The sequence below is a fragment of the Mustela nigripes genome, chromosome 17 (genome assembly GCF_022355385.1).
Source record: "Mustela nigripes isolate SB6536 chromosome 17, MUSNIG.SB6536, whole genome shotgun sequence".
NCBI lineage: Eukaryota > Metazoa > Chordata > Mammalia > Carnivora > Mustelidae > Mustela > Mustela nigripes.
In genome coordinates, this window is record NC_081573.1 from 10802834 (window position 1) to 10828011 (window position 25178).

General features: G+C 46.4%; 1 protein-coding gene across 1 annotated transcript in view; it reads left to right on the forward strand.

Annotated features, from left to right (window-relative positions):
- The first annotated feature begins 24 nt into the window (after positions 1–24).
- NLRP5 (NLR family pyrin domain containing 5) overlaps positions 25–25178 on the forward strand; it is a 31982-nt gene continuing 6828 nt past the window's right edge. Inside the window, exons 1-7 of the mRNA XM_059383419.1 lie at positions 25–95; positions 7230–7569; positions 13713–15361; positions 16579–16749; positions 18068–18235; positions 21695–21865; positions 23779–23949. Of these exons, the coding sequence (XP_059239402.1) occupies positions 25–95; positions 7230–7569; positions 13713–15361; positions 16579–16749; positions 18068–18235; positions 21695–21865; positions 23779–23949 (2741 nt within the window). The remainder of the gene's footprint in view (positions 96–7229; positions 7570–13712; positions 15362–16578; positions 16750–18067; positions 18236–21694; positions 21866–23778; positions 23950–25178) is intronic.

Below are 25178 nucleotides of genomic sequence, written 5' to 3' on the forward strand. Positions count from 1 at the left end.
GGCTTCCTCAGTGGAGATGTGAGGATGGAAAGGAAGTGTGTCCATGAAGCCCTGTGCCTGAAACTGGGACCTTCTCAGTCAGCCGTGGATTCTGGGTGGGTGGAGGTTGTAATGATACCTGGTGTAGTCTTTGTCTGTTGCCCTGTGACAAAATACCTCAAAGTTTAGTCACTTGACACAACACATGATTTTCCTTACAAAATTTCTGAGGGTCGGAAATATGGAAGCAGTTGACTGGCTGGTTCTACCTTTGGTCTTCCCTGAGGCCTCAAGTAAGGGCCTGACTGGAGTTTGATGGAGTCTAGTTTCCACACTGACCCATGTAGGGCTGCTCTTGACAGTGAACAAGGGGGGAGAAAGAGAGAGAGAGAGAGAACCCAAGAAAGACCCCGGTCTTTGATTACTTCATGTCGACCACTTCTGCCTTATACTGCTGGTCACACAGACCAACCACAGCCCGGTAAGGGAGAAGACTCCACCAGAATGTGAGTAATGGAGCTGGTGGGGGCTGCTCACCACTCAGTAAGAGACTGAACCTTGAACTCCATCCCTGACTCCCCAAGAGCAGCATGGTTGGTCTCAGTCTGCTGTGGGGGACCAGAGGGGTCTCCGGGGTGGTGACTGTCCTTGGGGTTCTGTGTGCTTCTCTAGGACCACAAAAGAAAACTGAATGTGAGGGAACAAAGCCCCATTCTTACCCTTCACAGGGAGATGAAACAGAATTATGCCCCAGATATGACGACAAGGCTGGAGGGCCCAGTCGTGAAGAACACAGTCCTGAGGATCATACAGGACTGGAGCGCGGACGGCTGGGATAAGGCAAGATGGACAGAGTGATGTGGTGGCTCCCTGGATATTTTCTTCCTTTGGAAATGTTGGCCTTATTCTGTCGGCCATTCTGAATCTGGAATGGCCCAGTTGGTTCTAGAAAATGGTGTGAGGCATGACCTCCAAGCATCTCCAAGGGCCTATGTTAGACATGAATTAGTCACTGAATTGGGGGGCCCGCCCACCTCCCCCCTGCCCCTGCTCCCGTTTCTGAATCTGTCATGCTAACATTGTCTCTGGAAAATATCTGACTGGCCTTTAAGGATAATGGAAGAATTTAAATAAAATGTATACATGAATGTAGTTTGAAAAGTTTTCAAGTGTTACTTATTTAACAGTATATGAGACTGTTCAGAAGGAAGAAATCTCAGGGGCATTGGGCTGGCTCAGTGGGTGGAACATGCAACTCTTTATGTTGGGTTATGGGTTCGAGCCCCATGTTGGGTATAGAGATTACTGAAAATAAAATCTTAAAAAAAGAAGAAGAAGAAATAGAATTCCTTGTCTGTAAAAAAGTGTCCAGGGGACATTTCCAAGGAAGATAATACAACAGTGGGATGGAAAAGGGAAATCACCTCATTTTTGGTTGTTTGGGTTGTTTTTTTTTAAGATTTTATTTGTTTATTTGAGAGAGAGAGGGAACGTGAATAGGAAGGAAAGAATCTGTCAGTGCAGAGCCTGACATGGGGCTCAATCTCACCACCCTGAGATCACAACCTGAGCCAAAACCAACAGAGCCACCCAGGCACCCCTCACTTGGTGCTTATGGAACATTCTTAGGGTATTAAGGAGGGCACGTATTGCATGGAGCAATAAACAATATAAAACAAAACAAAATAAAATATAAAATAATATAATATAAAATATAAAATAAAATTTTTAAAAATGAAATAACTTTTTAAAATGGGTTTAGTCCATTAATACACTAGAACAAGTTAAAGGAGACGTTTCTTAGACACCCAGCAGACTGACCAAGAGCCTTGATCTAGAGAGTGGTCTGCTCTCTAGATGGTCTGTCTGTCTCGTGGTGGGCAGGATGTCCACTCCGACCCTATGGGAAGGGACTGTACATCACGGCACAGACTGAACTCTCAGGTCCAAACCCTGCTGTTCATGATTGAAGTATTAGGACAGCATTTGGAACTCAAAGATCTAGAAGCAGCCACACAATTTTTCTTTTGGAAAAAGCATCTTTTTCTACACAAAATGAGCAGGTACTACCTGTGTTGGTTTCTCTGCTCTCCAGAAGGGTTTCGTTACAAAAGTGAGAGCAGGTGGGATCCTCAGCCCACCCAAACCTCACACCATCCTTAAGGGGTAGAGAAGAACAAAAGTCCCTCAGAGTCAAAGTCTCATTTAATTTGTTCTCTAGAGCCCAGAATTTAATAGCTGGAGCTGATGGTGAGCCACCACCACCAGGATCCACAGCGAATGAGCCCTGGCTGCTCCAAAGGCCTTGTCTGGGGTCGGCAGGCTCAGAGATGGGCAACAAAAAGCCAGAGAATCCACCCACTGACATGTTCCCCGTAAGGCCCAGGAGACACCCCTTTGCAAAAGCATTAGGGGAATGCGCTTTGGGAAGAGCCAGGCTGGAAAGTGTGACAATGTCCCCAGGCTTTGTGGCACAATGTCTTACCTTGGGGGGCTTCAGACCTCCGGACTCAATTGGAACAGGGTGTGGCTCAGGCATTGAGGGTTTTACAAGCTCCCACCAGGTGATTCTAATCTGGGGGAAAGTTAGGGAAACTGAAGTGGGCTCTGTCCTTTCCACAGCTGGTAATCATTTTGCAGTAATCAGCCTATCAAATCAACACCTCGCAAAGCTCAAACTTAAACAATGCTGTCATTTATATCTCAATAAAGCTGCGATGGCGAGGACAGGAAAACTCTGGGGAACCACCATTCACGTGGAGACTCACGACACAAAGGGGCTGGTATTTCCATTACTCAGGATGGACACTGTAGACGGGGAGAATTCTGGAGAACTTTCTTCTGGCAACTAACAGGTCTGCTTACTGTGAGCTCACAGGGAATCCAAGTAAGAGTTTCACGGAGAGAGTGGATTGAACTGACATCAGCAACGGCATCAGACAGTGGTCAGTAAATACGGGTCGTTTAAGTAAGAACACACAAGCGATTATTGCTATGGGACGGCTCAGTGGAGGCTGCAGACGGCGGGCAGCGTCCTCACCAGTAGCATGGGTACAGGTGGGAGGGCAGTTCACACAGGTGCCAAAAGCAGCTGCTCCGCATCTGTCCTGGGTCTGGCCATTCCGAGGCCAGGGCAGCCAATGGGAAGCAACAACGTCACTGGCCCAGGATTCCCCAAAGACCCTCACTGTGCGGCTCCCGTGGGCTGGGGAGCAAGCTCTGGTTTGGTAGGTGAGGAGGCAAGGAGGTGAGTCGGTATTTTATCCCGTCTGGTTCCTAGTGCATTCCCCTCTCCTTTCTTTCTCTGTTACTGATTCAGGTCTATTCCTTGAGCTCTCCTCTGTGCCCCCAGGCTCTCCGTGTCCACTAGCCAGAGCCCAAGGACCAAAGACACCCTCTGAAAGAATGAAGTGCCCCATTTCCCCCATTTTAATAAAAGAGCATTTTCCACATTCACTTGGGTATGTTCCTCAATCCTTCCCAGCCTCTAGGTCTAAAATAAAGATCTTGACTCCAGGGAACAAACTGAGGGTTGCAGAAAGGGAGGTGCATGGGGGCATGGGGTCACTGGGGGGTGGGCATGGAGGGGGGCACGTGACGAGATGAGCACTGGGCATTAGATGCAACTGATGAATCACTGAGAACTACGTAAAAAAGGAAAACAAAAAGAAAAAGGACAGAGTCGGGGAGCCCGTGGTTCCAGGTTCAAGGTGAGCTGATGTCTGGACTTGTGGGAGTCTGGGGGTGTCGCTGGGTTAATTATGCTAATTATATGTTAATTATGGCTTACGGTTCTCCTGAGGCTGTTCTTTGTTAGTGAGGAAACTGAGTCACAAATGAGTAGACCAGCTTTGCCTGGGGTAGCAGTGGGTAAATCCATGCTCAGAACAGCATGTGACTGATGTCCTGCTCTGCAACCGTGACTGCTTCTATGGGATCATTCAAGGCCCCCAGGCAGAGAGCTGTTGCTGGTAGAGGCTACAGAGGATAGAGACCAAGGGAGAGCTTTGGTGTCCATGGTCATTCGTGTCCAGGAAATAACCTTAACCACCACTCTTGGTTTACGTTCTTCCAACCTACAGTCCTGCATCTACGGGAGTAACGTAACCTTCTCCTTAGTCCCATTGTGGTTTTACAGGGGACTGTGTCCCTCTGCCTCTCCCAGGCCAGTCCTCCCACCTGGGCTCTCCTCCTCTCTACTCCATTGGGTTTGGTTGACAGCTCCCTTGCTGGGATGTATTGGAAGACGGGGAGCACTTATAATCAGGTGTGAGTTAAAATGCTTTTGCCTAAAGCGCTTCATGGAGGCAACCATCTAGCTGAGACATCAAACGAAGTCATCACCCCTCCCAAAAGAAGCTTTTGGCTTCTTTTTTTCTTTCTTTGGTTTTTCTGTGTTCTCTCTGTTTATTTTTTAAATATTTATTTAGCTATTTATTTATTTATTTAAGATTTTATTTATTTATGTATTTGACAGAGATCACAAACAGGCAGAGAGGCAGGCAGAGAGAGAGGGGGAAGGAGGCTCCGTGCTGCGCAGACAGCCTGATGCGGGGCTCGATCCCAGGACCCTGAGATCATGACCTGAGCCTAAGGCAGAGGCTTAACCCACTGAGCCACCCAGGTGCCCCATACTTCTCATTTCTTTATCCAATTGCTTTGCTGCAGAATATATCAAACGGTAGTGGAGAGAGCAGGGAACGAGAAGCAACGCTCCATTTCCCTCCCTGGGCTCAGCAAACTGCCATCAAATGCAGCCCATCCCGTTTCACCGGAAACCGCTTTCCTGAGTCTCTGTTGTCAACAGTGCTAGCCGAGCTGAGTGGTTGGGACAGAGCACTAACGGCTCACAGAGCCAAAGGGAGCCAGCCCTTGGCAGAAAGTCTGACTTCTGCTGCGACTTTTCTTTCTTTTCTTTCTTTTTTTAAAGATTTTTATTTATTTATTTAAGAGAGAATGAGTGAGAGAGAGTATGAGAGAGGAGAAGGTCAGAGGGAGAAGCAGACTCCCCAAATTGCTGGGAGCCCGATGCGGGACTCGATCCTGGAACTCTGGGATCATGACCTGAGCTGAAGGCAGTCGCCCAACCAACTGAGCCAGTGGCTCAGTGTTTGTTTGTTTGTTTGTTTTTCTGGAGTTTTTACCAGCAGAAAATTCAGTCTGCTGTAGGATGCCTAGTTCTAGTTTGCAATGCTTGTCTCCATACCCTGTAAGCACTCACCAAGGCCATGTGATCTTGCTGCTTTGTTTTCCTGGAAATGTGGGGCTCAGGCTTTGTTGTGATACCAGCATCCCTCAGTTTCGTCAGGACTGTGCTCTGTTTCTCTGACTGCGTGGCTCTTTGGCTCTACTCTGCCTTAAATAGAATCCGTCTTCCGGTGTGTGTGTGTGCCTGGGTGTATTGTTTTTTAAGCCTTTTTCCAAATCTCATTCTCACCCACACCCACCCGCCTTTCTACTAGAGAATGAGAGTCTATTTCCCGAAACAAAAGAGCGCTTTTCTCATGCTGCAAAATATTGCTAAAAATTGATTACAATGCAAAGAGAGGCTGCAAATACTTCAAATGTGAGGTCGTTTGTGTCTGTGAGGAGCAGCAGAAACACAAACGAGACCGCCTTCCGTAAAAATTGTAGGATGTGGAGCATCTTTTCACGGGTCTGTTGGCCATCCGTGTGTCTTCTTTGGAGAAATGTCTGCTCACATCCTCTGCCCATTTTTAATTGGATTAGTCGGGATTTTTTTGTGTTGAGTTATATCGGTTCTTTGTAGATTTGGGATACTAACCCTTTATCTGATGTGTCGTTTGCGAATATCTCCTCCCATTCCATAGGTTGTCTTTTAGTTTTGCTGATTGTTTCCTTTACTGGGCAGAAGTCTTTTTGTTTTTAGCCATACTGAAATTAAAAATTTAAAAAACCAGAAAAGCAAAACTCTAGGGGCTTCTTCTAGATTTGTGGAACAACTGAGGTTTCTGTTCCAGACTGGGAGGGGGAGCGATTATTAGCCACTCTTGTAAATGCTTTAGTCATGCAAGTAGCCCCTCTCAGAGGCTGTTACTTTCCAGGGGACATTCTTGATTGTCATGGAAGCAGAAATTGAAGCGGGGCTGTCCCTTCATCTGGGAGCCTGTGCTTCTAATCACAGAAGCATACACCCTCTCAACATGCAATTACCAAAGTGGGCTCTTTTTATTTCCCATCTTTATTGAGGTATGATGTACTAATAAAAATTATATATATAAGGCGTTCAATGTAATGTTTTGATATGGTGTACATTACATAGTAATTACTGCCATCAAGCTAGTTAACCTACCCATTACCTGTATGTGGTTAGAGCCTACTTTAAATCAATAGAGTGACTAATTTTCCATAAATGGTGGTAGCTTTCTTGCCAGTTTCCATGAGTAGGACATATTAGCCAAGAGCATCACTGACAGGTGTTTCGAGGGGGTTTTGATTTTCTATTTTAATTCCAATATAGTTAAAATACGGTGTTACATTAGTTTCAGGTGGGCAGCATAGTGATTCAACACTTCCATACACCGCCCCGTGTTCATCAGCACAAACGCACGCCTTCCTCCGCATCAGTTGTCTCCCCCCACCCCGTCCCCACTCACCTCCCCTCTACTGAGTGAAGAGTCCATTGCATGGTTTGTCTTACTATCTCTCTTTTCATTTTCTCATTAGTTTTATTTCTTAAATGCCATGTATAACTGAAATCATGTGGTATTTTTCTCAGTCTGACTTCTTTCACTTTGCATAAAGCCCTATAGGCCTATCCATGTTATTGTGAATTGCAAGATTTTACTCTTTTTTGACGGAGTGATACTCCATTGTGCATATACCACGTCTTTTTTAGCCATTCTCTATCGATGGACAGTTGGGTTCTCTTCCATAATTTAGCTATTGTAAATAATGTTAGAATAAATGTAGAAGAGCACATGTACTTTCAAGTTAATGTTTTCGTATTCTTCAAGTGTTTTTAATCTGACTCTATGCCAGGTGCTGTTTTGGGAATGAGGGATAAAGGCAGCAAAACATCCCGGAATTTATATTCTTATAACAAGATAAATAGATATAATGTCAAGTGATTTAAAGTCTATGAAGAATTGTTACCCATGAATTGGGCTTCTCTGTGTGTTTCACAAAACAAACAGAAAGTGTTGTTTCTAGTGACTTGATGAGGTTGGTTGTATGAACCCGAGGATTTGATCCAAGAGTCTCTTTTGAATCTTATGAATCTTCCACAGGTACCATTTCTCCATATTATTAAGGAATCCACTTTTCCAGCAAAATCTGAGATCTCAGCCTTGCACGAAGATGAGAGAAGCCAAATTACCCTCCTTTTCCAACTATGCACTGCAATGGTGTTTCATGCAGCTGAGCAAGGAAGAGTTTCAGATGTTTAAGGGACTGCTCATGGAAAAAGCTTCCGAAGTGGCAGTGTGCTCCTTTCCATGGGTTGAGGTGAACAACGCCGACATGGAACATCTAGCCTCCCTCTTGCATGAGCATTATGAAGAATCTCTTCACTGGAAAATATCCAATCACATCTTTGAAATGATGGGCCTGTCCACACTCTCTGAGAAGGCAAGGCAAGAGATGAAAAGTGAGTATGCCTTGGGGAAAATCTGGGGGCGGGATAGAAAGGAGGTTACCTCGAGCTCCCATGGGAATGAAGAGGGCATCCTTGGTCACTAATTGGGTCCATCTCCACAGCATGAGTCTGAACTGTGAGAAGTCCCTCTTTAGTTGTCCTGCCTGGCTGGAAATTAGAGGAGTCCCCACCCTATGGAAAAAAGAAGAAACAAGTAGACAGACCCTCTACCCAGACAGAATTTAGTTGAAGTTTGTAGACAGGACTTGGAGTCCTAAGTTCTGAGCTTGAGCTCTGGACCTTCTATGTGTTCTAAGTTTGACTTTGGGCAAATTTCTTTTTATTCTGACCCTTGGACTCCACATCTTGGAACAGTAACTTGGATTCTTACCTGTGCTCTTGCAAAGACTCAATAACGTAATGTATGCAAAGTGGTTAACAAAGCTTCATTCACTTTTTGAGAACACTATGGTGGTTGTACAGTGGGAGTCTCCCATATTTCCTGCCTGAGACTAAAGCCAAGGAACTCATCTAAGGACTGATCTTGTCAGACTGTTGGTGTCGATATCATAGCAACATGCTCTGATCAAATTGTGTGATTGGCTCAGGGTATTTAGGAGAAAGGTAGTGGAAGAAAATAGTCCTCCTTTATCTGGAAGAATTCTTTTCTTCAACCATGGACAGGAAAATTCGAGTCCCGAGGGTGAACAGTCAGATTGACCCTAAAGACTACAGGTATGGCCATCTCTAGGTGTAACTCGGCATCTATAGCTACAAAGGACTTTAAGAGAAGCTATCCCTCCCGAGCTTCCAAAAAGACCCATGTGGAAAACATGTCGATATTATTCACAGGAAATGAAGGTATAAAATTAAAATGATGACTGATATTTACTGAGTCAGTACTCTAGGTGAGGCACTATGTTGAAACCGCCCTGCCATCGAGTCAAACCCACCTGATGAAATGGGTTCCCCATGGCAGAAGCTAAAACACGGGTTCTACCAAGTTCTACATGAACTCATAGGTGACAAAGATGAGACTTATTATCTAACATGTCTTTAAATCTTCATGGGTTATGAGCCAGAGATTTATAGCTTCCAGTGCTGCAAGGAAGAGGGAAAGATGGGCGATCTTTTTTTAAAAGGTGTAGAGAAAGGAGAGGTTCCTATTCCAGACCAGAGAGAAATGAAGACTAGAATAACTTTACAGAAGAAGTGAAGTTAAAGCTGAAACACATATGAAGAAGAGGAGCTAGCCAAGCTAACTGTGGATGGTAGAGAAAACATGATGAGCAACAGAGATTGCATTATGAAACCTTTAACAGGGAGCTTGGCTAGACCATGGAGAACAGGAGGGAGCAAGGTAAGAGATTAATATGGGGAGGTAGACCACAAGTCCAACAACACAGTATCTTGAGAATGATTTTAACAGCAAAGCATAAGCAATTCATTTTGAAGGGGACAGGGGTAATAAATAATCCCATTGGCATTCCAGCATTGTTGCTGAAGTGTTGTGTGGTCCAGAAAGAGTCATGACTAGATGTGGGGAGACCAAGAGGAGGCCATTCTGGTACCCCATGGGAGAAATAGTGGTGTCTTGGGCCAGAGTGGCAGTGGCTGTTAAAGAAAGTAGAAATGCAATTGGAAGATGTTTCAAAAGCAGACACACTGGTTTTGTAGGACTTAATGCAGACAGAGGATATGCCTTAAGGATGACACCCTTGTTTCTGGCATGAGAAAGTGGGTGGGTGGGGTTCTTTTAAGATTTTTAAAAAATTCCTCTTGAGAAAGAGATAGCACAAGCAGGGGTAAGGGGTGGAGGGAGAGGGAGAAGCAGACTCACTGCTAAGCAGGGAGCCTGACATAGGGCCCAATCCCAGAATCATGACCTGATCCAAAGGCAGATGTTTAACTGACTGAGCCACCCAGGTGTCCTAATGGATGGGCTATTAGCTCATCCCAAGAAACACTGTAACAGATGTTTTAGAGCAAGTAGACTGGAGAAAGAGTGGCCAGTGTTAGCACTCGTAAGTTGGACACCAATATTTGGATCATTCACTACTCTAGTGAGTAGTCCACTAACTAGCTAACGTTCAAAAGAGGAGCTGAGGTAGACTCTTGAAGATAAACTCTTGATAAACATAACACTCTGCCTCATGTTGTGCATTACCCAAGGCCAGACAACAAAAGTGGGACTGGAGTTCACAAGTTCAATATCCAAGCACTCTTCATGACCAATCTCTGCTATGTCACTGGGCTGGTGTCACTGGAGGATCTGACTCCATTGTCTCCATTATCAGCTGGTCATGGGACAAACTGAGATCCAGAGGCTTTCTTGGTTCCCCTCAGTAATTTGGGCAGAGGATGCTCTCATCCCTAGTCTGGGTAATTGCTGTGACTTTACTAAGACAGTCGTGTCATCTTCTCTCTGTTGCAGAATATTCACTGGCTGAAATACAAGAAAATTCTACACAAATGAAGAAAGAGGAACCAAGCATGAAAGAAGTGCCAGGTCAGTGTGGACATGCTGGGACAATGGATACATCTAAAGCCACATGGCAGTTAGTTACTGGTACGCCCGGGACTCGAACCATGACTTCTGATGGTCCAGTGTTCTTTCTAGCCTGGCCCTGGGCCCTGAGGATCTAGTAATCATGGTCTGTCTTATTCAAAATCCAAGAGAACTCTGATCTTAAAGTTTTCTTATGACTCTTCGGGTTTCCATCTTCAGTTTTGGCAACTTCATGACCTTGCCAGGACAACATCCACCTGAGGGTCTGTTTTGGATGCTTTGGTGGAGAGCTCCAGATAGCATGAAATCAGACTCAATACAATTCCTGAAATATCTGTGTACTGGTGCCTGCCGGGCACTGTTCTGTGGAATTCTGTTACATCTGTGGACAAAGTACGTGCAAATCTCCTGCATTCATGTACCCCATACCTCAGTGGAGGAAAGGGAGACCAACAAAAGGGATCAAAGCAGTAAAGCCACAACATAGAGGGAAAGATGTGGGCTTTCATAGACAGCAAGCATTCCCCAATATTAACCACACTACCACTGGCACATCGCCAGTCTTCCAGCAGTCAACACTGACTGCAAAGTCTAACACTTTGGAAGAATCAGGACCAACTTCCTGTTGATGCAGCTTTGTCCGGGCTGCGGCTAGGAAAACCAAAGTCTGAGCAGTTGCTGAGTCAGAGTCTCAGAATCCCAGAGGTTATCAATTGTTCCAACTTTTTAAAAAAGATTTTTATTTATTCAACAGAGAGATAGAGATTACAAGTAGGCAGAGCAGCAGGCAGAGGGAGAGGGAGAAGCAGGCTCTCTGCTTAGCAGAGAGCCTGATGCGGGGCTCGATCCCAGGACCTTGGGATCATGACCTGAGCTAAAGGCAGCTGCTTAACCAACTGAGCCACCCAGGTGCCCCTCAATCGTTCCAAATTTAATGTAAATGTCAGCTTAACCAGATGAGTCCTATATATTATCTTCCCATGGATAAAATTATATTATGCATTTATGGATTACTTAGGGATTTAGTGATGATGTGGAATGAAGACATGGCCTGACTAATCTTGGTAGTAGGAACAAAAAAGATGAAGCCTGGGGTCTTACCAGCCACATTGGGAAGCCCCTCTAAATTACTGTTGTCAGTCAGAACTACCACCTGTCAAGCATGGTGTCACGTCCTTTAATCTCACAAATCTCAACAGGATCCTGTGTGGTAGTCACTGTAATTCCAGCTGTCCAGATTCAGAGGCCAGATGGCTTGCCCAAACTCTGCATGTATAGACAGGCAACTCCACAACAAAGGAACAGTTCTCCTCGCTTTACAGATTAACATACAGAAGCCTGTAAGCCCAGTGAGCTGACGAAGACCTCATAAGTAGGAAGTGACAGAATTCCCATTTACATCCTATGTCTGAGTAGAGACCCCCCTCGGTTCCTATCCACCAAGTTTTATCCCTCATGCTAATGATTTGCTTAGAGGTCTCCAATGAGTTAAAAGCAGAAATGAAATCAGAACCTCATAGCTTCGGATTTTAAATCAAGTGCTCCTTTTATGTACAGTTAGTCTGTCTCGCTGAGCCAGCAGCTGCCATTTTCAAACTGGTCCTGAGATGTGGGTCTGTGCCCTCTCTGATTCGAATACCTACATAAGAGGGGGGGAATTCATCCTTCCTCTCTTTTTTGCAGAAATTTCACAAGCTATAGAACAAGGTGGTGCCATATCAGCTGAGATCAAAGAACAAGGTAAAGAAAACTGATTGACTTTTTCCTTCCATCCTGGAATGGAGTTTGGGTGGTACTGTCCCTTCACTCAGCTGCACTCATCTCTGTACACTAGTCTCTTCCCCAAGAGCTCCTAGAATCATCACCAAGGACAGAGTCCTGTGTGTTCACTGTGATCATCTAAAGTCACAAAGAGAAATTCCAAAAACCTGTGATTCTGGTGAACTTGGGTGTCAAGCACAAGTTTGGTTGACAGAAGCTAAATATAGAGACAAGAGTAGGCAAGTTCTTTGTTCAAAATTACTTGGCTAGTGGTAATCCTTTTTTTCCCCTCAACTCCTTCTGCCAACCTTTATTTTGGGAATACCTACCATTTGAAGAGATGTGACAGGAACATAGTAAAACATCTACACATGGCCATGTACAGTTATGTCAATCAAACCAAACACGAAATGAAGATGAGATCCCAGGTGCCATGATTCTATGAATTTGTAGCTGACCCGTCAAGGAGGTGACAGCAGGCTCTCCTAAGTAATATTACTCGATTCTTTTTTTTTTTTTTTTTTTTGGAAATTGATGTACCAAAAAGCTCATCCGTTTAAAAACAATTTTTTAAGATTTTATTTATTTATTTAAGAGAGAGATCACAAGTAGGCAGAGAGGCAAGCAGAGAGAGAGGGAGACGAAGGCTTCCCACTGAGCAGAGATCCCGATGTGGGACTCAATCCCAGGACCCTGGGATTATGACCTGAACCGAAGGCAGAAGCTTAACCCACTGAGCCACCCAGGTGCCCTGCTTCCTGTGGTTTTAATACAGTCCCTGAATACCTGTCCCTGATACGGAATAATGAAGTTTAAGATGTAGAACTTCTCTGTAGAGATTTTATGTAGAGATAGTCATTGCCTTATACACCCGTACAGAGAGAGTCGTGCTGCCTTTTTTTTTTTTTTTAGAAGATAATAGTATTACTGGCAAATGTAAAGACCCAGGATTGGAGGGGTTTCCCTCGTGTTACTGAGTACCTAGCAGATGGCAGAGACCGTTGAAGAGGCCAGAAGTATGGAGGTAAAGTTCTTTCACAGTCTAGGTGCTAGACAACAAGATGCATCAAAGTTGCCATTTAGGGAAAGTGCTGGGATAAAAATAAAACCAGATAATGTGAAGGATTTATGGTTTGTAATGACAGTAGTGGCCACTGGTCATTTTTGCTAAGCCCTGGACTAATAAATTTTTGAAGGCACATTCTCTCTTAAATATTCACTGCAACACTTTAAGAGGATGTTAATCTCCTCTCAGAGATGGGGAAACTGAGGCTCAGAAACTGACAGCATACAGCAGAATGTAGAATTTCAAACAGGATCTGTCTCACTTCAAGGGCCATGATTGACCTTTTGTGCAGAGCTGGACCCCCGCATGGAGGGGGTTCTCCATGGGAGTCCAGAGCTGCTGGAGATGCACACCTGTCTCACAAGCCTTGAACTCAGGCCACGGCGCACACATCCTCCGCTCCTCCAAGCCTCTCTGTCCTTCAGAGACCATGTAGGACTGTTGGGCAAGGCTCATTCCTTTAACAAATACTTAGTGTCCACAGGGTGCCAGGCATCCTCATGAATAATGAAGATGCAACAGTAAATAATTAAGTCCCTGCACGGGGTCTACTGAGGGGACAAGGACAGGAAGCCAACAAAGACGTGATGTAACAGGTATTAAGTGCTGAAAAGAACAATCAAAGGGGACAGATAGAGCGAGTTTGTAGGATGTTCCTAAGCTTTGCGGAAGTGGTCTTTGAGGGACGGAGCTTGTCCTCAGTAGGAAGGAACACAAGAACCATGTCTCACTTAGGGCCACTGATTCTAGGTCCGGGGTTTGGAGGTTTGTTTTGGTTTTTCTTTTTCCCTAAATTCCAGACTTTCTTCAAATGTTGTTTCCTGTTTTTGTTCTCCCTTCCCCTGTCCAACTTGGGCCGTGGAGATAAGACAAGGGACTACAAGGGCTACGTGATGACAAAATTTGCTGCAAAGTCGGATGAATTCCATGGTTTTGAACACCTTGCCTCTGACTGTCCAGAAATGCAAATGTTGCTGGGAGCTTTCAATCCAGACCAGACGGGCTTCCAGCCCCGCACTGTGGTTTTGCACGGAAAATCAGGAATCGGGAAATCCGCTTTGGCCCAAAGGGTCCTGCAGTGCTGGGCGCAGGGTGAACTCTACCAGGTCAGGTTCTCCTACGTCTTCTTCCTCCGTGCCAGAGACATGCAGTGCATGAGGGAGGGCAGCTTTGCAGAGTTAATTTCTGGAGAGTGGCCAGACTCCCCAGTTCCAATGATGGAGATCATGTCCCAACCAGAAAGGCTCTTGTTTATTGTTGACGGTTTTGATGACCTGCACTTCGCCTTGCAAGATGACGATGCAAGTCTCTGTGAAGACTGGGCAGTCAAGCGCCCCCCGTCTGTTCTAATGTGTAGTCTGCTAAAGAAAGTGCTGCTCCCGGAGTCCTCGCTGATGATCACCGTCAGAGACACGGGCATAGAGAAGCTCAAATCCATGCTCACGTCGCCCTGTTACCTGCTCGTGGGGGGCATCTCCGTGGAGAAGAGGGTCCAGCTGCTCCTTCGGCACATGAAAAACGAGCATCAGAAAACACAAGCCTTGCGTGCCGTGGCCGACAGCCGCTCGCTGCTGGACGCGTGCCAAGTCCCCGTCTTGGGGTCACTCATCTGTGAGGCTTTGAACCTACAGGAGGCGTGTGGAGAACGCCTTTCCCCTCCCTGCCACACTCTCACAGGCTTGTACACTACGTTCGTGTTCCACCAGCTCGGCCCGCGAGACGCCTCCCGGCGCCGTCTCAGCCAGGATGAGACTGCCGTCTTGAGGAGCCTGTGCCTCCTGGCTGTGCAAGGCGTGTGGCACAGGAAGTTTGTGTTCTATGCGGATGACCTCCGTGCCCATGGACTGCGGGAGTCTGAGCTCTCTGCTCTGCTTCACACAGACCTCCTCCTCCAGGACGGCCGCCAGGAGAGGTGCTGCTATTCCTTCCTGCACATCAGCCTGCAGGAGTTTTGTGCTGCCCTGCACTACGTTCTAGAAGGACTGGAGACAGGGAGTCATCCCTGCCTTGTGCTCATGCAGGGGTTGGCGGCGCTCCGACCAGCGGGCTCCGACTCCCACCTGCACCAGATGAAGCGGTTCTTGTTCGGCCTCATGAGCAAAGAGGGGACGGGGGCTCTGGAGGTCCTGCTCGGGTGCTGTGTCCCCCGGGCACTGAAGCGGGGGCTTCTGAGCTGGATCTCTCTGCTGGGGCGACAGCCAGGCACCTGCACCCCGCCGGACTTGCTGGATGCCTTCCACTGCCTTTTTGAGACTCAGGACGAGGAGTTTGTCCGCTTGGCATTGGACAGCTTCCAGGAAGTTTGGCTTCCGATAGGGCACCGGACGGACGTGCTGGTGTCCGCCTTCTGTCTGCAGCGGTGCCGGTATTTGCAGAGAATCCACATCGAAGTCCCACAGAGCCTCTCGAAGGATGAGTTCTCCGATGCACAGCCCCTCATTCCCCAAGGGTGAGTCTTTCATTTTATTCTTTTTTTTTTTTTTTTACCATTTAGTCTTTTTTTCTTCCTATCCTCATTGTTTTATTATGCTCAATCAGCCAACGTGTAATACATCCTTGGTGTTTGATGTCATGTTCAACAACTCGTTAGTTGAGTAGAATACCCAGTGCCCACCACCACACATGCCCTCTTTTTTTTTTTTAAAGATTTTATTTATTAGGGAGGGCAATAAATTAGGGAAGGGGCAAAGGGAGAGGGAGAAGGAGACTCCCCACAGAGCAGGCTCAGTCCCAGGACCTCAGGATCATGACCTGAGCTGAAGGCAGATGCTTAACCAACTGAGCCGCCCAGGCACAGCCCTTCCTTCCCATCTTCATGGAGGTACAATTGACAAATGAAAATCGTACTTATTTAAGATGTACAATTTGGAAAATCATCACCATGATTAGGCTAATTACCATACCCACCACCTCACATAGTTACTCCTCATAGACCTCTGTCTCGTGTAACCGAAACTCCATAGTCTTCTACCAGCATCGCCCCCCACCCCCCAGCCACAGGCAACCACCATCCTCTCTCTGCTTCCGAGAGTTTGGCTATTTTAAATGTTAACATGTGAGACCGGATGCGTCTGTCTGTTACTGGCTTATTTCACTTACCATAACGTACTCTAGGTTCATTCCTTCTCCTGCAATTTCCTTCTTTTTTAAAGCTGAGTACCATTCCCTGGTGTGTGTGTGGTGACATTTTCTTCACTCGTCCGTCAGCTGTCAGCGGACATTCGTTTCCGAATCTCGGCTGTCGGGGTTGATATACTGCACAGATCCTGATTTCAGTTCTTTCCTACAGATGTGATTCCTAGATCATAGGGTAGCTTTATTTTTGCTTTTTTGAGGCAGTTCCATACTGATTTCCACAGTGGCTGCGCCCTTTTCCATTCAAGGGGGAGCCAGAATCTAAGGGCAAACCCAGTTCAGGGGCTGGCGACTCCATGTTGTCTTCGTGTGTCCCCCCCCCTGGGGTATTAAAATGTTCAGGGGGCGGGGTGGGTGTGAGAGCAGGTGATGAAAACACAAGGCGGCGCCACTAAGTTGACCTGAGCACCTCTGAAGCCATGCACGTCCTGCCGTCATACACTGGTTCTTCTCCTCTGACACCACTGGGGCAGTTGCTCGTGTTAAATCCCATCCTGTGGAAGCCAGTGTCTATTTCTTTCTCTGTTGTAGGATGCCAGCCAAGACCCTTGTTGCTGAGTGCTGGGAAAGTCTCTGCATCGTGCTCAGCACCCACCCAAGCCTGCGGGAACTCGACCTGAGCGGCAGCGTCCTGAATGAACAGGCCATGAAGACCTTGTGCATCAAGCTGAGGCAGCCAACATGTAAAATACAGAATCTGATGTAAGGCTGCCTGGCACCCCCCACATGTCCATGTCCCTTGGTGTGGCTATGTCACTGCTCTCTTTTCCACCTACCAGAAAAGATCCATTTAAGAATATAATCAGAGGGGATAGCTGTTGTGGAAGATACAGGAGCCAAGCTCCCAGAGGCACAAAATGGGGAGAAATTAAAGACCCTGTGAAGGGATTATGGAGGCAAGCTCATTCACTCTGGGTATTGAAGGATGAATAGGAGTTCATTAGTAGGGACAAAGGTATGGGGAGCTCCTTGTAGGCAAATTGCTGGAGCATGAGGCCACTGCAAGACCAAAGTACTTGACTTGAGGGAGGCTTTAAATCAGTTCTTAATGCTTTTATGTTCATTAATAAGGTAACAAATATTTGAACCCCTGGTAAGGTCCTGGATCTGTGGTAGACCTCAGGGTACTCCCCAGGCTCCTGGAGTAGGAGATGAAGTGCTAGTTCTGCCACAGACAAAGGTTCTGCAGCGTTGCCCCTGGGAACCCCTGCTCTTAGCTCTTGCCAAGCAGTGATGAGCCCAAGTCTGTGTCATCCCTCTATCTGTAACACAGTAACCCATCATGTGTGTATTTGTAACTCAGCAGTAACCCATCACGTGTGGTAACAAGATTTGGATGTTACAGGGGTTTCCAGAAGAAGTCCTCTTCAACTTCCTACCTCCCTTATTAACAACTCCTAAAATTCCCATGCAACTATATGTATATATTGGCAAATGACTTTTTTAAATCCAAATGGTGTCACAATATACACGCTCGTCTGATATTTGACCTTTCTCTTCAGCCTGAACTTGACCATATCTGTTTATAGTTCTACTAGTCTCTCTTCTTTTTTTAAGATTTTATTTTTAAACAATCTCTATACCCAGCACGGGGCTTGAACTCACAACCCCAAGATCAAGAGTTGCCTTTTCTTCTGACTGAGCCAACCAGACGCCCCTGGAGCTCCATTCTCAATGGACTGAGTGTATTTCACTCATCAGTGTAACTCTCTCCTTCAGCTCCTTGTTGAGATCTTGGGGTATCAGCGTCCCTTGACACTGTTTCCAGAACCTGATGCCTCACACATGCTCATGAATTTGTTGCTTTAAATTAAGTAAGCGTGGGTCACCTGGCCAGCTCAGTGGGTAGAGCGTGCAACTCTTGATCTGGGGATTATGGGCTCGAGCCTCGCACTGGGTGTAAGATCACTTACACAATTTTTAAAATCTTTGAGAATACATAAATGCAAATGGTGAGAGGAAAACTGGGACACGGCTGTCACCCGGATCTCGTGCATATTTTCCGCTTTCTCTTGAGTAGATTTAAAGATGCGCAGGTTCCCCTGGGCCTTCGTCATCTCTGGATGGTTCTCATTACCAACCATAACATGAAATACCTGAACTTGGAGAGCACTCGCCTGAAGGAGGCCGACCTGATGATGGCGTGCCAAGCGCTGAGACACCCGAGCTGCTTGCTGGAGTCGCTGAGGTATGCTCTGGGCGTGGCTGCTGCATTTTCGGTTTTGCCCTTGTTGGCTTTCCTTTCTAAATGTTCACAGCAAGCTGCAAACCCATGAGAGAGAAAGAGGGTGCCTGGAGATGGTGGTGGTGGATGGCGTCCATGGGCGGACCTCACGTGCCCCTCTGTGCACCTATGGGCAAGGTGGTAAACTTCATTATGCATATTTAACTATGATGAAAAGGTAACTTTCAGTTACCTTTTAAAATTTTATTTATTTTGGGGTGCCTGGGTGGCTCAGTGGGTTAAAGTCTCTGCATTCGGCTCGGGTCGTGATCTCAGGGTCCTAGGATCAAGCCCCACATCAGGCTCTCTGCTCAGCGGGGAACCTGCTTCCCCCTCTCTCTCTCTGCCTGCCTCTCTGCCTACTTGTGATCTCTCTGTGTCAAATAAATAAAATAAAATAAGATTCCAACCTCTTTAGGAAAAAAAATATTTTATTTATTCATGAGAGAGAGAGAAGCAGAGGCAGACGGAGAAGCAAGGTCCATGCTGATCGAGGAGCCACATATGGGACTTGATGCTAGGACCCCAGGATCATGACCTAAGCAGAAGGCAGATGCTTAACCATCTGAGCCACCCAGACACCCTCAGTTACCTTTTAAAACAGATTAAAACTCTTCAGAGTACAGGGATAGAGGGAACATTCATCACTTCATAAAATCCATCTATGAAAGACCCACAGCGAATATCTTCCTCAATGGAAAAAAGCTCACAGCCTTCCCGTTGAGATCAGGAACATGACAAGGATGCCCACTCTCACCACTCTTGTTCAACATAGTATTAGAAGTCCTAGCAACAGCAATCAGACAACAAAGAGAAATAAAAGATATCCATATTGGCAATGAAGAAGTCAAACTCCTTCTTCGCAGATGACATGATACTTTATATGGAAATCCCAAAAGACTCCACCCCCAAACTACTAGAACTATACAGCAATTCAGTAATGTGGCAGGATACAAAGTCAATGTACAGAAATCAGTGGCTTTCTTATACACTAACAATGAAAATACAGAAAGGGAAATTAGAGAATCGATTCCATTTACTGTAGCACCAAGAACCATAAGATACCTGGGAATAAACCTAACCAAAGAGGTAAAGGATCTGTACTCGAGGAATTACAGAACACTCATGAAAGAAATTGAAGAAGACACAAAAAGATGGAAAACCATTCCATGCTCATGGATCAGAAGAATAAACATTGCTAAAATGTCTGTACTGCTTAGAGCAATCTACACAATCAAAATTCCACTGGCATTTTTCAAAGAGCTGGAGCAAACAATCCTAAAATTTGTATGGAATCAGAAGAGACCCCAAATCACTAAGGAAATGTTGAAAAAGAAAACCAAAACGGGAAGCATCACATTGCCTGATTTCAAGCTTTACTACAAAGCTGTGATCATCAGTGTTTCGTAAAGATAAGAAATGAGGTGATAGCAACCCTCCTGGCAGTTTCTCTCGGAGTTGTACCTTACGTAACTATGACACAACATCAAACTCAGGACACTGACACTGACCATCACATGGAGGTCCTTCTCTGCCTGCTGGTCACAGGTGGGGACTTATAAAACCACACCATACCCAAGATCGGGGGTCATCACCCTGTTCCCTTTTCCAGCCACACCATCCCTAATCCCTGAAAATAACTGATGTTTTCAATCTCCATAATTTTGGACATTTGGACAATGCTTTCTAAGTAGAATCCTATAGTATGTCACTGCCCCCTGACGGGCTTTTTTCTTTATATATATGTGTGTGTGTGTATACACACACATATATTTTTTTCTTTATATATATATGTGTGTGTGTGTATATATACACACAATATATATTTTTTTCTTTATATATATGTGTGTGTATATATATACACACACATATACATATATACACACATATACACACACACACAAAAATTTTTTTAGAGCAAGAGCGGGGTTAGGGGAGGGAGAAGGAGAGAATCTTAAGCAGACTCCATGCTTAGTGTGGAGCCTGATGTGGGGCTCAATCTCATGACCCTGAGATCAGGATTTGAGCCAAAACCAAGAGTCAGATGCTTAACTGACCGAGCTGCCCAGGCACCTGCCCCCGAGATCGGCTCTTTTTCAATCAGCTGATGCCCCTCGGCTGCATCTGTCAGTGCATGCTCATTTTCAGGGCTGAGTACCACTCAGTAGGACGGATACACCGCAGTTAGCACAGCCATTCACCTGTCCGGGGCCATTTTGGTCCTTTTCAGTTCGGAGCTGTTACCACAGATTTGTAGATCCTGGGCATGTTTTGCTGATTAGATTAACTTGGTCTAAAGATGCTAGTACTGTATGCTTCTGCCGAGACCAAGAAACACAAGATCCGTTTTGAGCTTTAATGGACCCAGAGCAACTATGGATGAGCGTCTGGCTTTGCCCCACGTGTGTCTGCCATCCCAAGCTAGGGTCATCGAGACACCATTCCAGAGAGGAAGACAAACCATAAACAAGTGCAAACAGTCCTGAGAAAGAAGGAAATCCTGCCATTAGCAACAACACGCAGGAACCTTGAGAACATCATGCAAACTGATACAAGTCAGAGAAAGACAGACACCCTATGATTTCACGTATCGAATCTTAAATAAGCGGAACTCCTAAAAACAGAGTAAAATGGTGTTTATCAGCCACTCTGGGGAGGAGGGGAGGGTAGAAAGTAGAAATATGTTGTTGAAAGATACAAACTTGCAACTAGTAGGTGAACAGGTCCTGGAGACCTAGCGCACAGTTTAACAGACAATGACATTGTATTATCAACATAAATCTTGCTAAGAGACTAGGTCTTAATTATTTCCACCATGAAAAGAATTATGTGGCCTGATGGAGGTACTCACTGCTGATACCACAGCAATCACACTGCAGTATATGAATGTTTCAAATCAACATGCTTATACCTTAAACTTATACAATGTTACATGTAAGATATACTTCAGTTTTGTTTTGTTTTTTTTTTTTTAAGTGCAAACATTGGCGATCCTTGCTATGCATGAAGTAATGCTGGAGAGAGGGGTTTTGGGTGAGGTGGGGTGGGCTAGCACAGTTAAGTAAGACTGGCTGACTCAGTAGAGGTGACACTGAATGAAAAACCAAACCACATAAAGATGAGGGGTTGGGGATGAGGAGGGGCAGTTCAAACACAAGGAACAGCAGGTGCTTAGACCCTGAGCTGGCCCTCTACTGGCTGACTCAGTAGAGGTGACACTGAATGAAAAACCGAACCACATAAAGATGAAGGGTTGGGGATGAGGAGGGGCAGTTCAAACATGAGGAACAGCAGGTGCTTAGACCCTGAGCCTAGAGCAAACCGTGTCCAAAAATCAGCAACATGGCCAGAGTAGCTGGCGCACAAGGAAATTTGCTTTGGGAGGAGAAATGAGAATGTTTTTCCCGTTGTTTATATCTGCAGGTTGGATCACTGTGGACTAACTCCCGCCTGTTGCCTGGTGATCTCCCAGATCCTTATTACATCCATCAGCCTAAAATCTCTCAGCCTGGTAGGAAATAAGTTGGCGACCCAGGGTGTAAAGGCTCTCTGTGAGTCCTTGACAGCCTCGCAGTGCACTCTGCAGAAGCTGATGTGAGTCGCATTTCTTTCCGGCAGGGATCCTTTCTCTTAACTGACACGGCCCACGTGGTGGGGGAGGAGGGAGAGGAATTAGTGGGTGCCTAAGCCAAGGGTTACAATGGGAGTTCTGACCCCATGGGAGTGCCCTGATATTGAGGTATTTAAAAATTCAGTAAATAACATCTGGTTTTTGCTACCAAACTCTGAACAATACAAAAGTCTAGGGCAGAAGCCAAAGGTGTGGAACCAGAGAGAAGAATGTTGGCTGCCAGGGGCTGGCAGTTGAGGGGAGAAATGGGGAGGAGTTGGTTAAAGGGTACAGATGTACTGTTAAAAGACACGTAAGATCTGGGATCTAACATACGGCATTGCGCTCATAGTTAGTACTGCTGTGTTACATACTGGAAAGTTTCACCAGCACCAAAATCCCAGTCTTGGCCTGAGGTTGGAGTTGCCATCCATGAGGTCCTAGAACACCAGGCTGTGTGCTCAGTGTTCTCGTCCCATGAATGCCATCCTCACAGCCTGCTGGCTAGGAAGTATTTCCACCCCATTGGCTGATAAGGAAAATAGAATCCAGAAGAAGGGACATCTCTTGTCTAGGGCCACATAGGGAATAAAAAGCAAAACTATAACCCGAGCTCTGGTTTGACACTAAGGCTAGGAAATCTCCCCTTGACCTACAGTCTGGGCAAAGTTGTTTCCCACACCTCTCCCAAAGCATGTCATGTCAATAACATCCTGCTTTCATGGGGAGTTTGAGTCTAAAGTCCTAGAAAAAATTAAAAACAAAATGATACCAATTACCTTATAAAGTCCTGAGGGGGAAAGGATCACCTTAGAAGCAACATATCTTCTCTCCCTCAGTCTGTAGGGGTTAGACGTTCCCTCTATCCTCTTACGCTTAGTGTCTGAGGCCTGCAAATTAAACTCATGACTGACAAGAGAAAGGGCACACATATTTTATTGGTACTACTTTTTTTTAATGGGCAAGGAGGCGTCACAGAAAAGATGTGAGAAACCCAAAGAAGTGGTTAGACTCAAGCTTCTATGTCATTTTACCAAAGTTACACTAAATTACAGAGAAGTGACTAGACAAAAGGTGTTTGGGGCTTTTAGGGGCTGATAAATTGTGGGTAGGTGACTAGTGTATGAGAAGGAACTAATGGTAAGGGTTATATGGTGACTCTTCTCCATGTCCTGTCCATCTCTGGTGCAAGGGTTATTCTCTTGCTGGTACCAAAGAGGAGGGACACATGTACAAGAGAAATCCATGCCCTGTTTTAGGCAGATGGGGGAGAACACAGAGCCCTTCCTGTGTCTGCTTTTTCTCAGCTGCTCTCAGCTCAAGATCATCCTTATGCCAAAGTGACGTGTTTCAGGCCTACATATCCTGACCCCCTTCTAATCCAAGCCAGCCAGTAGTTCTTCATCCAAATAAGCCGCTCTCGGTAATATGGAGTAAATGCTTGTTTTTACATGATTTTAAGCACTTTAGATGTGTTAGTTCATTTAACTTTGACACAATCCCATGAGAGAAGTACAACGAACTTCTCGTTTTTAAGTGTTATTGTGTACTGAGCTCTGAGACACAGATGGACTGGGAAGGTCACCTTCTAAATAAGGGGTCCCTCTTCTTAGCAACACCTCATGGCACATGTGAAGAGCAAAGACACCTGGAGGGGGAGCAGGCTGACCTCGTCCATGTGTTTCCCGTTGTGGGTGATGGCAGATCTCGTCACCCAGGCCACCCAGAACATCAGGGTTGGGTTTGCAAGTTAAATCCAAGACACAGTGTGACATCACCATATGTCTTTGAGGGCATGGTCAGCCACGGGCTGGCATTTCTGTCCCTTCCTTGGGAGGGAGGGAGGGAACCTTCAGAACAGACCTCATGCTCCCCACCCCCGGCTCTCTCCTTGCAGACTGGGGAACTGTGGCCTCACAGCTGCCGACTGCCGGGACCTGGCCTCCGCCCTCATCAGCAACCAGAGTTTGACGCACCTGTGCCTGTCAAGCAACAGCCTGGGGCGCGAAGGCGTGAATCTGTTGTGTCGCGCCATAAAGCTGCCCAGCTGCGGGCTACAGAGGCTGATGTGAGTCCAGCTCGCTTTCCTGGGGGGACGGCATTGCCTTTTCACAAACAGCATGTCCCCCAGCCAAGCTCAGAGCCATGGGAGCATGGTTACACAGTGAAGGGGACAGATGACGGCAGCGTCCCGTCCTGCCGATTCCCTCCGTGCATGGAGACGCCCACGTCTGCCTGTTTTCCTGCCTTGGGAAGTCCTCGTTTATCCAAATCCAGGCGGTTCTCAGTCTTTCCTGTAGTTCAGGTCTACTAAGTCACCAGCGCTCGCAGGGGAGCACAGGACTAGGTTCCTGAGAGCCTCCAGTCTCATTTTCATCAATGAACCGGCGCCTAACCTTGCTTTGTGTGTTTCTGTTTGAAGACCCCTTATTGAATGCGTATCGCTGATTTGTTCTCGTGGCGCTCCGGGCCTACAGCGCCATAACTTCCGGTGGAACAAAGCTCCTCTACGAAGCGCGTACTCCAGACACCAGCACAGCTGCGCACGCGCGCGCGGGAATGCAGGGCTGGACTTCAGTCCAGCCGGTGAGCGCCACAACATAAACAACCAAATCACCAACAAAAATCCACAAAAACGCAAAAAACTTGGCACTAACTGGATCATGGAAAGGAGCTCTGTTGACAACGAATTTGAAACGAGTTCACCCTCCGTGGTGAGCGTGTACGTCGGGCGGCTTGAATATTGCTCTGCTGTGCACACACACGTGCGTCCGTGAAGGGTCCTGGGGACGGATTCAGGCTGCAGTGAACAAATCTTAGCAAGCACACAAACGTGCAAATGCACATCCCATGAATAATGAGGACTAACACCATTAAGCACAGGAGACCAGCGAACATTCTCAGTTGTTGGTGATGCGGGGAGGACCAGTGCGGTCCCTGGGTTCACAGAGCTTAGGTTCTGGGAGGGGAAGCTGATAACTGAGATTTTCAGATGATGGTATTGGTGACCCAGGGTCGGCAGCCACAGAGGTGGTGTCCCAGCACTCCAGACAATACCACACGCACAGCTAGGGGAGGCCATGTCCTCTAGGTAGTGGACAGCAAGCAGTCTCCCTAAATGCTTTAACAGCTGCCACCCCGTGGCCAGGGTCCTCTTCCAGCCCACATCTTTGGTCTGCTGGTGAGAACAAGAGACCAGTGTCACACCTGTTCCACACATCAGCTTACCTTGCTGGGATCCCTTCCCTTTTTGCCATTTCACCCCCACTGACCAGTTAGCTCACCAATAATGCTGTA